The 18545-nt window shown below is 37.5% G+C and overlaps 1 protein-coding gene across 1 annotated transcript; it reads left to right on the top strand.

Annotated features, from left to right (window-relative positions):
• Positions 1-18545, top strand: LOC121735289 (lysozyme-like). Its single transcript, XM_042126066.1, has 4 exons — positions 1-129; positions 11943-12116; positions 14540-14613; positions 18267-18545. Exons 1-4 carry the CDS (start codon positions 66-68, stop codon positions 18417-18419), a joined length of 465 nt encoding a protein of 154 aa, XP_041982000.1. The 5' UTR covers positions 1-65; the 3' UTR covers positions 18420-18545.

The raw sequence follows: 18545 nt of genomic DNA, 5'->3' as shown, positions 1-18545 counted from the left end.
CAGTATAAAGCTGGTGCGCGTAGTTTCAACACGTTATTTCATCTGAAAATTAAAAATAATAAAAAATGGCGTCAATTTTAAGAATAAGTGCTTTGTTGTTCGTTGTCGGTGCCTGTGTCGCTGATATCGGTTAGTATCTTTTGTTTTATTCAGAAAATTAGAGAAATAACGTTTTTCCTGTTGACGACTATGAAATATTATGACTGTATATTTGCAATGAACTTGAGGTGTCTAAACATAGATTATTATTATTATTGGCCTATGAATACAGTTATATTATAAACATTTACATAATATTATATTAGCAGCTAAAAGTTATGAACATAACTAGGTATAATATTATGGTTGTAGTGTTTTGACTGAAAACCGCAGCAACAAACTAGCGAACTCTACATTTTTAACGATCTATACAGTATTTTATTTGTTAATTACCTTATTTTTTATTAAGTACTTATATTATAATTACTTACGTAAATATATTGTTTCTACAATTTAGATTCTCGCCTATAGTGCTTTAGTCACAGTCAGACACACTGGAATAATAATATTATGTTCTATTAAGACCGATATTTTTTAAATTGAATTCTAAAAAAAATTTTTAAGACTAGCGTTCCGCGCGACTTCGCCCGCGTCAATAAGACATTTCACAGACAAATTAGTCCACAAAAAATAGCCTATGATCCTTCATGTGGTCTACTTCTTTTATGTGCCAAATAACAGAAAAATTGCTCCAGTAGTTCGTGAGATAAGCCCTTTCAAATAATTTCCCCAGTTTTTTCCACATTTTCCTCTATCTCTTCGCTCCTATTAGTCTTAGCGTGATAAAATATGCCTATAGCCTTCCTCGATACATGAGCTATCTAATACTGAAATAATTTTTAAAATCGGACCAACAGTTCCTGAGATTAGTGCGTTCAAACAAAGAAAAAAACGCACGGTGAACATCATTGCATCACCTTCTATGGATTTCCATTTACCTATTATCTAGTGTAAATTGTCAATTTTTTTACTTTTCAAGTATTATTGATGGGAACTTAGTTTGGTACTACTAATATATTAAATATATTCTATGGCTTAGTTTCCTATGATACTATCCTATTACAAATTACATAAAACCTTTTACATATTTCTTATGTAATTTACAAAATTTCCTTTATGTAATCGAAATAAAAGGGCACATATTATTTCTTAAATGTCCATATTTGAACTTCATTCAAACATTTATACGGTCAATATAGTAATTAGATAATAAACACATTTATGGGTATTTTTAAAGTAACTTCCTCGTACATGAATGAAGATTGACACAGATAATTAACATGAGCATGTAACAATTTCATTGCAATTTTTATGAGCATTGAGCATCCGTCCGCAGTCCTACTCTAACAGACGTGAAATGACGATGTTAGAGCAGGACGCGGCATTCTCGTTCGATTGCTTGAGTCTCAAAACGGTTTCGTAGTAGGCCTACTGGATCGACAGCGGTCTACCACGAAAGCCCTTTAATATTATGATCTCACAGATAGAAATTCCCGGCTTTATACTTAGAACTTTACACTTTACACCTTAGAATTTACATGATCTATTATAATTATTATAGATCCTCTTTAAATTTTCGATTCTACACAAATTGTACCATCAAAATTTAAAGAGATCGATTCATAGGCAGATAGCGCGGACATACGATGTTTGGTCTTGCTAAGCCAAGATAATGTTAGTTCTGATTTTTCGTCTGTTCTTGACTTAAGAGGGCGACTAACCCTAAATTGTCGATTTTATAATTCATTTTTATACTTGAAAATAAGCCCCGAATTGTTTCATGTTCTAAACATAGATACTAGGTACATTATATTTCCGAGGATCCAACCTAGCGAAAACACGATGTCTTAAAATTTTCTTGATGCATCTAAAAAATGAAAATTAGATGCATCACAAAGATGCATCTAATTTTCACGAATTTTTTATATATTGCCATAACCTTGCATTAAAGTGAGTGAAAATTCTATCATTGAGAATCTGACCTAGCGCATTTTTAAAATGTTGTATATTTATCGAGTTATTTAGAAATAACTAATATGGCGATGAATCCGCGTCGTCCCTTTTCACCTGGCATATGAAAGACGGGCGTGAGTGTGAAGAGAGAAGGACGATGTTTGATTTTTTGCGTTATTCACCCTCTTAACCCGACGAAAGTACGTTGTCAGCCATCTGCTTCTGAATCAATTTGATAATAATTTCCACTTGTCCATAAACTAAATGCTTCTCGAATGCAATGTTTTCAAATGATTCTTAGGAATTTTGTAACAATAGTCGATAGAGTAGATATACTTTTAATTGCTAAATTAATTCGACTCCTAATGACCACTTATCTTATCATGATTAATGTCATCTTTGATTGATTAATTACTATTTAATTAGCTTCTCATTATCGTCTCGTTATAAAAAGACGAGTGTATTGCCTAGGACTCCTAGGAGATTGCATGTAGATAGCTACATTAATCGGAAAAACTATAAGTTCTTATTACCTAATTGTATGGGACTATGGGGTTATGAAATACCCATTGTTTTTATTAGTTTTGAAGTAATTTAAAAAACAAATTATGCAAGTTACTGTTAATACTTTATTACATGATTTATTAAGCCTATACGACCTGCAAACCTTCAAGAAGAGAGCGTATTCCCTCTTAAAAGGCCGGCACCGCACCTGCAGCTCTTCTGATGTTGCGAGTGTCCATGGGCGACGGTAGTTGCTTACCATCAGATGACCCGTTTGCTCGTTTGCCCCCTTATTCTATAAAAAAAGCTACACTTTCTAAGAACAAAATAAGAATTATTCATCTTCTGATCTTTAATTAATTAATTATTAAAAGCCTGAGTACCTACTAGATACTATAGCATTTATCATATTTTTTTTTGTAAAGCAAAGAATAGCCCCATCTATACTAATATTATAAAGCGGAAGAGTTTGTTTGTTTGAACGCGCTGATCTCAGGACCAGTAGTTGGTCCGATTTGAAAAATTCTATCAATGTTACATAGTCCATTTATCGAGGAAGGTTAAATTTTTCACGCTAAGACTAAAAGGAGCGAAGAAATATAGGAAAATGTGGAAAAAACGGGGGAAAATTATTTGAAAGGGCTTATTTGAACATGCTAATCTCAGGAACTACTGGTCCGATTTGAAAAAAAAAGAATTAGATAGCCCATTTATCGAGGAAGGTTATAGGCTATATTATTATATCACCCTAAGACTAATAGGAGCGAATAAATAGTGGAAAATTTGGAAAAAACGGGGAAAATTATTTGAAAGGGAACGAACTACTAAAGTAATTTTTTTGTTATTTGGCACAGATAAGAAGTAGACCACGTGAAGGATCATAGGCTATTTTTGTGGACTAATTTGTCTGTGAAATATCTAATTTACGCGGGCGAAGCCGCGCGGAACGTCTAGTATATTATGATAGAATCTAAAACAAACATAATATTATTACTATTAATTAATTCTTATTGTTCCGGTTCTTCTGGTTCCGTTATTAATATTATTATTCATAGAAATGTTTTTGCGATTACATAGTACGTAATATAAACAAGAGTAGCCTCAAGATGTCGACAAAGTTCACGGTCTGCCTACCTAGCATACGCCAACGAGATATCTCACTCTCGAGATAGTAAAATCTCGACATTATCTCGACAAAACTCTATAAAAATGTGTTATTTCTATGAAAGATCTACGCGAAAAAAAATGTTTGTCATGCTAGGGTGAATAGAGATGAAGAGACAAACCATCAAACATCGAGAAAACATGTAGAGTGAGATATCTCGTTGGCGTATGCTAGATAGGCTGATCTTGAGCAAGGCTTTCCGTTTGCGTCATGAGTTCACACCTTTTGATTATGTTTCTTTAAAATAAGGGCTTAGAAACAAAGGTAAGAAACCTACGAATAATAAAAACTATAAGAAACTCTATCTGGCCCGTTATTGACGACCTCTGTGGCTCAGTGGTGAGCGCGTTGGTAGCTCAAGCCGGTTCAGGTCGCGGGTTCCAATCCCGCCGACGGAACAAAAAGTTTTCAATGTTCCCGGGTCTGGATGTGTATTAAATATGTGTATCATATAATAAAAATCTTAAATATATGTATAGTATAAAAGTATTAAATATATTTCCGTTGTCTGGTACCTGTAACACAAGTCCATCAGGTACTTACCACGGGGCCAGACTGACGTGGTGTGAAGCGTCCATAGATATTATTATTATTATTATTATAAGTAAATGTGAATTTCCTTAAAATAAATGTTACGAATTTATTATGATCTAATCCATACTTAATATTATAAATGCGTCTGTCTGTCTGTTACCTCTTCACGGCCAATCCGCTGAACCGATTTTCCTGAAATTTGGTATGGAGATACTTTGAGTCCCGGGAAAGGACATAGGAAACTTTTTATCCCAGAAAATGTACGGTTCCCGCGCGATAAACGAGTTTTGGCGCAACGGAGTTGCGGGCGTCATCTAGTCTAACCTAAAGAGTTGAAACAATTTCCTAGATAGAGTCTATACTCTACATTCCTTTTCTACAATATTTCAATTTATTTAATCTAAGGCAAATTATTGGCGAAAAGGAGCATTATAAACGGTAGCATTCTTGGTTGTCATTGTTATTGTGGTTATTTTAAGGTTTGATTAAATTATGATTCAGCTTAAAGACTATATTATTTATTTAAGGTATTTAGCTCGTTCTCAGAACATTTTCTTCAATATTTTTTGAAACGTTCTAGCAATTATCTCTGCCACTGTCAGTGTCTTAAAAAAAACAAAAAAACTAACACATAAGGATCTTCAACGACTATGATACCGGTCGGACGACTCGCTTGGCGACACTTGCAGAACTTGTCACCAGCGTCATGCTTATAAATAGGGTTTAGACGAGAAAGACGTGTTCATACAAAAATGTTGAGTTGACGACAAGACTTAAGGAGTTATTTAATGAAGGCAAAGTCATTTATGTTACTACTTAAGTCATTATTAAATGGCCCTGAGTGTGGCTCTCTTTATATCTCTATCCTCAGGAAGACCATCTCTCTAGGTGGTGGCGAAGTTATGAGCCCAAGAGCAAGGAAGGGAGCTGAATAGCTGTAGGCGAAAAGGGTCACCTGTTGACATAGCCCATTCGTGCTGAAGCATATGGTTCCTGGTAAGGAGAGCTATGTCAAATGGCCTACACCTAGGTTGAAAGCTGTTAAACGTACTAGAAATTAGTCAGCTTAAAATAGTACTAGTTGCGGCCAGCAACTTCGCAGCGCCGAAATTCCTTTATCGCGTGAGAACCGCACTTTTTGCCATAACAGAAACTATCCTATGTCCAGCGCTTTAAAGTACAGACAGACACATTTTCGCATTTATAATATAGTAAGGATAATGTGTAACACAATATGAATGCGGAACTGCAGATCTCTGAATGCCTGTATGTTGACACTTGACATTGTTCTTAGGATTATGTTACTATAAACATTCATTCATAATGATGCCTACGAACAATCACGTATAATAATTATAACTATGCCTTTTTTCAAGGAAATAATTAAAACCCCTTGAAAAGATCTTGAGGAGATAAACATTTCGTATACTAAAGTTACAGTTTTATTCTTGTTTAAAAGTTCGAAAATTCTTTCGATAGACAAAAAAAGATCAGAAATCTAGCTATAGGTAGCCGTTCTTGCGATACAACCTGGAGACAGACGGACAGACGGACAGACGGACAGACATCGAAGTCTTAGGAATAGGGTTCCGTTTTTACTTTTTACCCTTTGGGTACGTAACCCTAAAAATATTTTAGTTTTTTTTATGAAATAAGGGGGCAAACGAGCAAACGGGTCACCCGATGGAAAGCAACTTTCGTCGCCCATGGACACTCGCAGCATCAGAAGAGCTGCAGCAGGTGCGTTGCCGGCCTTTTAACAGGGAATAGGGTCCCAAGCAGCAAATGGACGTGCTATAATGGTCGAGAGCACGTTCTTGTTTTCGCTTTAAGTTCTATAAAAGTTCTTAAAACAGTCGAGTAAAAGTGCTGTAAACGTTTACTCGACGCGAAAAAGGCGCAAATTATTCAGACTAAAGTCCTATTAAAGTGGAATAAGCGCTGAGTAAGCAACAAAAAGATGCTGTAAGATTTGAGTAAAAGTGGTAGAAAACACTAAAAGAGTTTTAAGAGTAACCAAAATGCGTATATAGGATATTTAGTTCAATAAACGCAATTGATTTGCTATTATACAGATAAAGTGTGCTATAATAGCAGACGAATTGCTTTTATTCTCCTTTTTAGTTCTATAACAGCGAATAGAATGCTTTTACTCGACAAATTAGTGCTGTAAAGAGTGCGAGCTTGTGTGCTACATAAATTTAATGTAAAAAAATTATAGTTATTAAACTACATCTCAATCCTTATTTATATTATCAAGTTTTTGAGAAATCAATATGTGATTATTTTTACTGTTCGTGTAGCTACTCCAAAACATCATGCGCAACAAGCTTTATTGATAAACCCAAAGGCATTTTTACATAAACATTCATGCGCTGCCTATTTTCTTAAATTTGAAGACTAATTAATATAATTAAATTTACTTAAAATATATTTTTTTACTGCCATTGTCCACATTGATAATCTAGTTGCAGTTACAGCTAACTTATTCCATTAAAAGTCGAGTAAGAGTGCTGGTCACCACATTTATAGCACAAGGTGTCGCCATGATAACAGGATTTAGGGTTCGCTTCGTAAATATCGTATAACAGCTCTTAATTACACTACAGCTCCTATACGAACGTTTTTAATTCTACTATAAGAGTTAGTCTGTAAGCGTGCAGTAACAGCAGCAATGTTGCCATAAGCAATTCGATTGCGTTTATAGAGCTTTTATAGAAACATAAAAGATAGCTGAGTAACGGCTGTATAAAAGCACCCAATTCAGCGAATCATCTATTCTACAGCTATTATACGACTGTTAGAGATCAAACGATCGAATAATGAGTATTTTAGCCATATTAATTCAGCATCTGCTAAAAGGTGGAGTAAAAGGGCTAAAACATAGTGCTGTAAACGTTTATTCGACGTCCTTAAAGCACACATTAGCAAATATTGCCAAATAGTCGAGATAACCGCTATTATACGATAAATAGGTGTTTTATGAACGGTTACCCGGCTCTTATACGATTAAAGGCTGAGTAAAAAAATCCTTATTCGACTGTTTTGCTGCTTGGGGTAATAGGGGAGAGCCGAGGGTTGGGATGGGAATGGAAGGGAATAGGGGAGTGTAGGGAATAGGGTAGGGGAGTGGGCCTCCGGTAAACTCACTCGCAAACTCACGGCAAAACACAGCGCAAGCGCTGTTTCACGCCGGTTTTCTGTGAGAACGTGGTATTTCTCCTGTCGAGCCGGCCCATTCCTGCCGAAGCATGGCTCTCCCACGTCTAAAAGTAAAACGCCTGTATACAGTGCAGAAGATCTTATTCGTGATAGAGTTAGCAGCTATAGTTATACCGGTTCGTTATAATAATACAAGTTATACCGATGTGGCTAAAATTACTAAATAGCGTCTATTTTTGGGAGTCAATCAAATATTTATCTACCAAACGACATGACCATCAAAATTGGAGTTATTACGTAGGTTTACTTTTTATGTGTTACGTGTATGTGTTTTCCGAACATAAGAACGATTCCCTTGAAACAGATATAATGTCGGTGAGTAACAACACGCCCAATTTGTAACTCAAGGAAGTTACAGTATAATTAGATTTGTGGTTGAGATAACTGTTCATTGTTGTGTTGACGAATTTCTGTATTTTGTAATGAAATAAGATATATATATATATACATGTACAATGTACTTACTTACATGGAAAGGCTGGCTTGCTATATCTGGCTGGCTGGCTATATCTATATCTATACCTATTTTAAAACAAAGTCGCTTTTTTCCGTCTTGTCCCTTTCTGCCGCCATAAGAAAAAAAGTCGCTAAGTGATATTCGCGTATTTTCAGGTTTTCAGTCTGTAGGGACTAGGGACCATGTATATGTGTATGTGCGAGTGTCAGCAGCTTTGTGTCTGGGAGGCGATGTATGCTAGAGACGACGTGCAGTCAGTAGTCACTGCGTGAGGCCTTGTCTGAATTAACGCGTATTAGTTTATTTTTTTATTTTTTTATTTTATTTGGGACAACAAACAATTGCGTACATGCTTAATACTAAGACGATATAATGAAATTAAGGTAATTACGCAACCAACACCATTATCCACAATATAACTTATTTTATGAACAATACCGATTACAAGCAAATATAACAATACCGATTACAAGCAAATACCGGTAACGTTTACATATTGTAGTAGTCGATCAACTCACAAACATAATATGAATTTTGTGGTACCTATATAAAAGAATCTTTAACAATTTTCAATGAATGTTTTTTATTAGCTGTTCTTTGAACTGAAACAAAGATAATACAAATATATCGATGTTTGCGAAATTATCGTTGTAGCTTTTCATAATTCGCTTTAATGGTGCCCTATCACCAGCAAAGTTTTGGGATAAATAAAGGCCAAGTTTAATATCACCTATTGGTTTTACTAGTGCAACCCGGGGACTTAGTAATGAGTGACTAGAGAGACTCTTACAAGTCCACTGAACTAATTTCAGTGGACTCAAAACCTGAAATTACGCGAATATCACTTAGCGGCCTTTTTTCTTATGACGGCAGCTTTGTTCCCTTAATCTTTAAAACTACGCAACGGATTTTGATGATTCTTTCAGTGTTAGATAGCCCATTTATCGAGGAAGGCTATAGGCTATATTTCATCACGCTAAGACTAAAAGGAGAATGTGGAAAAAACGGAGGAAATTATTTGAAAGGGCTTATCTCGCGAACTACTGGAGCAATTTTTATGTTATTTGGCACAGATAAGAAATAGACCACGTGAAGGACCATAGGCTATCGATTTTAGTAATTTTTTCAGTGGCTATAATTATTATATTTTATACCCGTGCGACGCCGGGGCGGGTCGCTAGTATTTTATAAATTAACTAGCTGTACCGGCAAACGTTGCTTTGCTATAATATATTTGCCATATTATTTTATTGATGTGACTAAATAAGTATGTCACCATGGCAACGTCCATCGCTATCCCGTCGCGCAAACAATGGTCGCCGTCAGTCTCAGGTTGTAATAATTGACTATATTATTTATTCAACGAATGCACTTATCAATATATAAAGTACCCAGTAGCCGATTCTCAGACCCACTGAATATGCATATAAAATTTTGTAAAAATCAGTATAGCCGTTTCGGAGGAGTACGGTGACTAACATTGTGACACGAGAATTTTATGTATAAGATATGCGTCCGCCAAAACGAGCCGTTTGGCCGCTACACTGCGAGATCACAAGCAATTGTATGTAACGATTTATTTAAATAGCCTCGCGGTCATGCTGTCATTTACATAAAAATTAAAATTGCTTGTAAGTTTGGGCGGACGCATATAAAACTAGCCTAATATTCAAGTCATAACATGAGGCACAAAACTTCTGTGAAATTTGTTGACTTAATTCTTCGTGGTTTGGCGACGGAGAGCTGTATTTAGAATAGCCAACAATAAAATATATAATAGAGCTAACTAACAAATAATATAATATATTACCATTATCATGATTTACTGTCAGCAAACAAATCAAAGAACAAAGGGTTAAGGGACCCTCTATTCGAAGTAACTAGACTGGGCCCACACTTTTACCAATTAACTGGTTACACATCTACGCACATAGATTCTGCCGTTTATTGAATTTGAAGAAAAGGTCTAAATTATTAAGAGCGCACCTGACCCTAACTTGACTACATACTTTAACCTAGATCTCAAAATCTGTAAGGTCTAGAAAAACTGATTTTTTGACACAAGTAACTTCTGTTCATGAAGATATTTAATCAAGACGAAAACACGATTACTGAAAAAATGCTCGATAGTTTCTTTTTTACAAAAAAACCTTGTTTTAGACACATTTTTGCTTGGATCTTCGAAGTTTGCTGTCTTTTCTTTAATATTTCTTAATATCTAAAAAGGTATTGATAAAACCTAAATTTGCTCAAAACACTTTTTTCATAATCATTATAGTTCGTCTTATATTCAAGTAAAACTAACTCGGCGATGATTCCGCGCCGTCCTTTTTCACCTGGCATATGAAAGACAGGCGTGAGTGTGAAGAGAGAAGGACGATGTTTGATTTTTAGAGTCAGGAGAGCTCTTAAGCTTTTAATAAATTACTAGAGATCGCCTAATGGTCGAAATTCGACCTTAGTTTCAATGACATTAGGACTACTACCTATATTTTGTAAAAAAATATTGACTTTATCATATTTTTTTCAACTCTTGTCTCTGGGACTCAGCTGATCTCAGACTGGCTGTGTAAGCATTGTCTAATAGTATCTAAGATTCAATAAAAAAACTATAATCCATTTTCAATTTGTCAACTTGTTGTCAACAGACTTCAACCATAAATAAAAGAGTATAATTCGTATGTATAGGCTTGTCACTCAAAAATCTGTCATTTTCCTAGTGTGTGTATTGTAGTGTGTGTAATGTTTTATTTGTTAAAAAAATGTATGATAAAAGCATAATTTCAAAATAATATTAGCTCGATGCCCTCCTTCACCATATAATTATGAAAAATTTCATTCCCACCTACGTTTCCCCATTTTTCGTCAAAAGGGATAATAGTGTGGAAGCTCAGCTATACGAATAGGGTTTTCCAACGTTTATCTTCATTGAACGTGAATTCTAATCGTGATCTCAGTATTCTGCCTCAGGATGTAAAGCAATTATGATTAGTATGAACTATTGATGCTTTACGTTTATGGTTTATCCCACGGCTGTTACTAACTGATAACAATAGATATATCAGTTTATTCTATCGAAATAATTCTCTTCGCGTAATACCTAAAACGTAGCACCATCGATTTAAGTATACAGGGTGTAACATAACAATAATAATGATAAATGATAATTGATAATAGTTTAGGGTGTTTATGGGTCCTCAATATAAGGGACACATTGTATACATACTCTCATGGGCGTACCCAGGTTCTGGGCCAGGGGGGGGCAAATTACCCAGGTTCTGGCGCCAGGGGGGGGGCAAATCACTCAGGTTCTGGGCCAGGGGGGGGGGGGCAAATCAGATTTTTCAGCTAGGTGTTTATAAAGAATAAAAAATTAATAATTTTTAGTTGTAAAAATATTGTATTGCAAACAAATGGCAAAAATTCGTTCTTAATTTTTAATTTTTATAGATAAAAGTAATAGATATTAAACTTAGTAGGGACGTCAACATGATCACTTACTTTTGTTTCGCCTTGTAGGTTTAGATGAAGTTAAACATGCATGTAGCATGATTCAGGCCCTATATCAGGTCAAGGGATATAAATACCACAGAAATTGTACCGTTCTTTCACGTTTTTTTTTTATGAAAGGGGGGCAAACGAGCAAACGGGTCACCTGATGGAAAGCAACTTCCGTCGCCCATGGACACTCGCAGCATCAGAAGAGATGCATGTGCGTTGCCGGCCTTTTAAGAGGGAATAGGGTAATAGGAGAGGGTAGGGAAGAGAAGGGAATAGGGGAGGGTAGGAAAGGGAATAGGGTAGGGGATTGGGCCTCCGGTAAACTCACTCACTCGGCGAAACACAGCGCAAGCGCTGTTTCACGCCGGTTTTCTGTGAGAACGTGGTATTTATCCGGTCGAGCCGGCCCATTCGTGCCGAAGCATGGCTCTCCCACGTATAAATATATATTCTTCTGCACCAACAACTTTTCACACAACATTTAGTTTTATTATGATATGATTTATTTTACAATCAATTTACGACTTGTCCTGAACATATTTCTAACAAACACCCTGTATATTCCAGGCCAGCAGCCCGTAACCGAGTTATGCCTGGGCTGCCTCTGCCAGGCCGTCTCCGGCTGCAACGTCGGCCTCAAGTGTGAGGGTGAGACATGCGGCTTGTTCAAGATCACGTGGGCATACTGGGCCGACGCCGGGAAACCCACGCTGGACGGGGAATCCCCGGACTCGCCTACTGGTAAGAATTGACATTAAAAATAAGACATCTAGAGTCAGTACAAAGCAGCGGTGGCATGGGTTCAGTGTCGATAGAAAATAAAACCTATAGTCGATGTCATAAAGTGGCTTTTTTGACGGTCGCGATCGCTTGCCGCAAGCATCGGAACGGTACCTTAAGGCCATCCCCAGAGCTAACGACCTTGATCGCACCGAAATCCTATTTTTTTTTTCTTATCTTAGTTCAAAATTGACCTAAAAAAATCAAACGTCCAGTATTTAGTTAATGAAATTGTCGATCTATTGGCGGTATTCAAATAACCGTAATTTGTAAATTATACTAGGGAGATACTGAATGTATGCTTGAATTTAAATAAATTGGTATTACTTTAGAAGCTGATATCATGAGTATAAAAAACAAAAATAGGAAATGAAATAACCATGAAAGGAACGTTCATATACAGGGTGTAACAAATAAGTGATAATACTTTAGGGTGTGTACGTGTTCCTAGTAGAGAGTTCACTGTGAAAGTAGCAGCTCTGAAAGACGATTTTTTTTCACTTTTGTATGGGCAAGGGCCCAAGCGTCACGAGTTTCCCCATATAAAAGTGAAAAAAATTTTTGGTCTTTCAACGCTGCTACTTTCACATTGAACTCTCTACAAGGAACACGTACACACCCTAAAGTATTATCACTTATTTTTGTTACACCCTGTATACTGAAGATTATTTCTGTATTTTTATTATAATTTTGTAGCTTTCAAATTATAAGATAATAAGGCTCTAAAAATGGTAAATTACGCCATCACCGTAGGGGAAGCGCCTTAAGGCAGAATGCAGGTAAAAGTTTGGTTAGGCTTTTATGTGTTAACATATTATTACCTGTTAGCAATTATCCCTGCCTCCCATTGTAACACACAGTTCTGTAAACTGTAATGATAGTAAGCGATCCACCGCCAAGCAACGCTTGTAAAGTTATAACAGAGTAAAGAACTAACGAGTAGCTTACACTCAGCATTGTGTAACATGTTGTAAGTGGTACTCGCGCCCAACTCGCGTAGATTCTCCCGTTTGTTTGAAGTTCTGCCCCTGTAGACAAGTGGCAAAACGCTAACGCTAACGCTAGCGCTAGCGCTACAAAATGTACGGATTTGACATTAGTATTCGCTAGCGAAGCGATGACTTATGTCAAATCGCATACATTTTGTAGCGCTAGCGTTAGCGTTAGCGCTTTGCCACTTGTCTACAGGCCCTGGCCATTTAGCCGAAACTTTTTCGTTTTCGCTTCGTTATAGAGTCGCCGCCCGCCGGTCAAAATGTATGGAATTGACATAAGACGAGTCGAACGTCAACGTCATACTAACAAACGCTTATGTCAATTCCATACATTTTCATCGGCGATAATATAACGAAGCGAAAACGAAATGATTTTGGCACACCCCCCCAGGTTCTCTAAGCCCGGGCGCTCACTAGCGGCCAAACCGCAGCGGCCGGGTCGCGACGGCCATCGAGATAGATACCTAAGGGTGGGTTGCACCAGAGGCGTGGTTAAAGTTAATGTTAAAGTTATGGTTATAAGTAAGGCTAAATTTAGATTTAACTTTAACTTTGACCGAGGAATTGACAGATGACAGCTGGTCCAACAAGGTTATAAATGAACGTGGGCGGGGGAGCTGCTGGTAAAGAACTGTCAAATATCAGCCAAGTGCGAGTCAGACTCGCGCACGAAGGGTTCCGTACCGGTATAGAGCGAAAGTAGGCAAAAATTGTTTCTTGTATGGGAGTCCCCCTTAAATATTTACATAATTAACATTTTATTATTAATTATTAAAGTACAAATATAATTCAAGATTTTGTGAAAATTTCAACCTTACTTGCTTACCATTATTGATTACGAGCGAAAAGACCTAAAAAATTACGTTCGTTGTATGGAAACCCCCCTCAAATATTATATAGTGGTTCTTGAGTTACCGCCTGGAGACAGACAGACATCGAAGTCTCCATCCATTTTTAACTATAACCAAATATTTGACATTTTGCATTGTAGTTAAAGTTACAGTTATAGTTAGTTGGTGCAACTCAACCTTAGTATATGAAACCGCCATAGACCACGCGCACCTGGCCGCACGGCGGCCTGCGGCCACACCATAATATTTTCGATGGCCGCCGCGACCTGGCCGCTAGTGCGCGCCTGGCCTTAGTTCTGTCTACTCTGCTTTTTTTTTTGCTGAAGGCAGGTCAAGTAGCCCTGATGTCACTGCGACCGATGACGATCTATTGTGACTCCTTCGCACTAGAGTATCCTCCCCAACCCAATACTGCTCATAAATTGAACGATGTGGTTGGGGTTGGTGCCACGAATTTCCATCCTACTCTGCTTATAATCTCCTCTACCTTCTCAAACACGGCGTTATAAAATTCTGAAACTTTTTTTGTTTTTTTCAGCGTATCCCAATTGTGCCAACGACCCCTACTGTGCCGCCAAGTGTGTTCAGGGTTACATGGCTAAGTACGGACAGGTAAGAGACTTTTATCCACTTGAGAAAATTTGTTTTTTTACAGTATATTCAACAGCATGGAAAGTGTTAAAACAGCAGATTATCCTACTGGATAGCAACAGTATCGCTACTGCCTACTGCCAGAATAGACAGAATTATAGAGTGTGCCGACATAAGGTCAATTCAGGCCGCAACGCGTAGATGCATTTCAAAATTAGTATGGATTTGACAGATTCGCAAGACGTCTCACGCTGACGACATCTGTCAAATCCATACAAATTTAGGTCGCGTCGCGTCGCGCCTCGCCTCGTCACGTTGCGGTCTGAATTGACCCTTAGAACTGATGTTGAAATTTTTAATTTGACGTATTATGACGAAAATCGTCGCTAGGGTTGTTAAATTGTTACCTACGAATTTAAAACTATGACATATTCGCTGGACGTGTTTCTCTTTGGTCGTATTGTTGTAAAGTGTTTTGGCACATGCGATTAAAATTATCAGAATAGAATTTTGAAATCTTTGTTTTAAATATTTAAAAATAAATTATATCAGCCAGCGCGAGGCATGTCATATTGCTATACTGTGGCGAGGCACATTCCGTTCATAATCCTAGTGAAACCCAACGAATTTGACAGATATTGAAACTCCGTTTCTTTGCAGTCGAACTACTGGTAGTTATGTCTATTGTGCTACTGCGTTCCTTACGTGTCAGACATTGGCAGTACTAACATCAAAAGCAACAACAGTAAAATATATAATCAGTACGGTACGGGCTAAAAAATAAGCCTTGTACAAATATTAGTTATTATCTCTCAAGCCACTTTCTTAACGTACCGACGTACACGATAAGAACAAAATGAATGCTCAAAGGGGGTTGTAGTTGGAAAAGTCGAAAGCAGAAACTTTGACTTAGGAACTTTGTTTGGAGTAGTTAGGAGATATTCCATACTAAAATTATAATTTTATCACGAGAAAACTGCAGAACCGATTTTGCTGGAATTTGGTATGGAGATACTTTAAGTCCCGGGAAAGGACATAGGATACTTTTATGCCGGAAAAATTAACGGTTCCGCGCTAACTTTATCGCGTAAAGGAAAATCTAGTAAACAAACGCAAGTCCTGAACCCTCCGAGGTTAGTCCGAGCAAAACAATGAAAATTAGGAACAGGGATATATAGTATACAGGGTGTAACAAAAATAAGTGATAATACTTTAGGGTGTGTACGTGTTCCTTGTAGAGAGTTCACTGTGAAAGTTGCAGCGCTGAAAGACCAAAAATTTTTTTCACTTTTGTATGGGGAACCTCGTGACGCTCGGGCCCTTGCCCATACAAAAGTGAAAAATAATTTTCGTCTTTCAGAGCTGCTACTTTCACAGTGAACTCTCTACAAGGAACACGTACACACCCTAAAGTATTATCACTTATTTTTGTTACACACTGTATACATTTGATAAAACTCACAAATTGATTATAAAACTGACGTCTCTAGCTTCCGTATACATCCTCAAATGTAATTCTTCATCTTTGTATAAGGAAGCTGTACGCGACAGCAAGTAAACTAGCTTGGCTAGAACTCGCTCGGCCGGCCGTGGGCAGTGAGTTATGACTTATGAATTGTCATTGACATTTGCATGATGAGATCACGGGTATTTCAGACAATGGATTGATGTTACGATATAATATCGTCGGATATATCCTTGATAAGTATTGTTATGAGGATGTAACGCTGTGGTCCAGTAGTTTATATTGTAGTCGAAGATTCGATTTGTGAGGACAATGTGGGCTGATTTTTACACACTGTCGTTGAAAAAATACTCCAAAGTACCTAAATTAAAAGTTCCACATATCCATACTAATATTATGAATGCAGAAGAGTGTGTCTGTCTGTCTGTCTGTCTATTACCTCTTCACGCCCAAACCGCAAAACCGATATTGCTGATATTTGGTATGGAGATACTTTAAGATCCTAAAAAGGACTTAGTGTCTAAACACACTAGGCCAAAGTTATGCGGCGTAAATTACGTCGAACGCGACGGAATAGTGGGTCGTCGGCAATTTAAAATACGTTGCGGGCTTAATCATGCGGAATTTACGCCGCGTAACTTCGGCCTAGTGTGTTTAGATACATTAGGCCTGGAGATACTGACACAAAATTCTTGGTCATTTGTACCAGTATGGCGGTTTTACAGGGGTATAATTACGTAAAGGCGAAAAGGAAAATTATTGTCATAGCGCTCGCACTGGCAGCCCAAACGCGTGGGTGTTAATCGAACGTGTCGGATAAATAACGAGTGTCGAACGATTTGTTCCACAAAAATGCTTATATTTTCAGATAGTCGAAAAAAATACGTAGGCGAAAGCGTAATGCTATACTTGTCGGGTGCGGCTTACAGCCCGCCATACCGACGCGAATACGTTAATTTTAATAAAAAAATTGAACCATTTGTACCAGGCTAATTTTTGCATAGCTAATCATCGTCGAGTAGCCATTCACGAAAATCACCTTGCCATACTTTTCCGACAGCGCCCAATGGCCGCCATACCACTTCAAAGGTGTAATTTTTTTTTTCGCCAAACGATTTGTACCAGAATGGCATTTAAATTTATGGGAAGTATTTGACAAAATATGACCGTTATTATTTTTCCCATACTTCTAGTAGGCGGAAAAAGTGCTGCCATACTTGAAATACTTATTAATTTCCTTCGCCGGTCAGGCACGACAAAATTCCCGGACATTTGACCGAAATGTGGTTATTTCCCCGGACACCTCTTAAACAGTATTTACGATAAAGTCTTGCCAATTTTTGCTTTTCCAACAAGAATTTGTAAAAATCTGACTAACTCAAGTCCGTGCTAGGAACCGCGTGTATGCTTAGCGAGTTTTTATCTTTCGTTAGTTACTGCCTGGTTAAAAAGTTGGATTTCTCTAGCCAAAAGTGTCCGGATTTCAACCGGACACTTTTCAAAAACCCGGCTGGACGCATCCCAGACGCCCTTCAAACTAAGACAAATCCGAGGAAATCCGGACGGATGGTAACCCTATGCGAGCGTCATCTAGTAATCTATCTATATCTATACATATTATAAAACAAAGTCGCTTTTTTCCCTCATGTCCCTTTGTTCCCTTTAATCTTTAAAACTACGCAACGGATTTTGATTATTCTTTCAGTGTGGGATAGTCCATTTATCGAGGAAGGATATTTTATAGCGAAGAAATAGAGGAAAATGTGAAAAAAACGGAGAATATTATTTGAAACGGCTAACTTGAACGCGCTAATCTCAGGAACTACTAGGCCGATTTGAAAAATTATTTCAGTGTTAGATAGCCCATTTATTGAGGAAGGCTATATTTAATCATGCTAAGACTAATAGGAGAATGTGGAAACGGGGGAAATTGTTTGAAAGGGCTTATCTCGCGAACTACTGGAGCAATTTTTATGTTACTTTGCACAGATAAGAAGTAGACCAGTTTTCAGTGGCTGTATGAAAAGTTAGTAAAGACACAAAAACAAAGATAGCGGACCTTAAAAAGTTACACGCCTCCTATATAATATTATTATTAAGTAAAAAAACAAATCTTTATAATCGAAAATAGGAGTTCTCCAAAACGTCAAAAGTATTTGTATGTCCATCTCTTTCTTCCCACTTTCTAACCTCTCCTTCTCTCTTTCAGGACTGCAACGGCGACGGTCAGATCAACTGTTACGACTACATGGCGATCCACAAGAAAGGCCCCTACGCCTGCTCCGGAGAACTACCCTACCAATACGTTACTGTGTTCAACCAGTGCGTTGCTACCGTTGTGGCGCAACAACAGCAGGGTTAAATATCGCCGTCTCACATAGAAACGTAGGCTATCTCTCTCACTCATAATCTAGTTATGTCTAAATCTATAAACAACTAATAGGTACGCCACGGTGTGTTTAACCCTTGCGCTAGCATTGCTGCACAG

The sequence above is a fragment of the Aricia agestis genome, chromosome 17 (assembly GCF_905147365.1).
Source record: "Aricia agestis chromosome 17, ilAriAges1.1, whole genome shotgun sequence".
NCBI classification, from domain to species: domain Eukaryota; kingdom Metazoa; phylum Arthropoda; class Insecta; order Lepidoptera; family Lycaenidae; genus Aricia; species Aricia agestis.
Note: the sequence above shows the minus strand (reverse complement) of the source record. Positions and strands in the feature narration are given on the sequence as shown.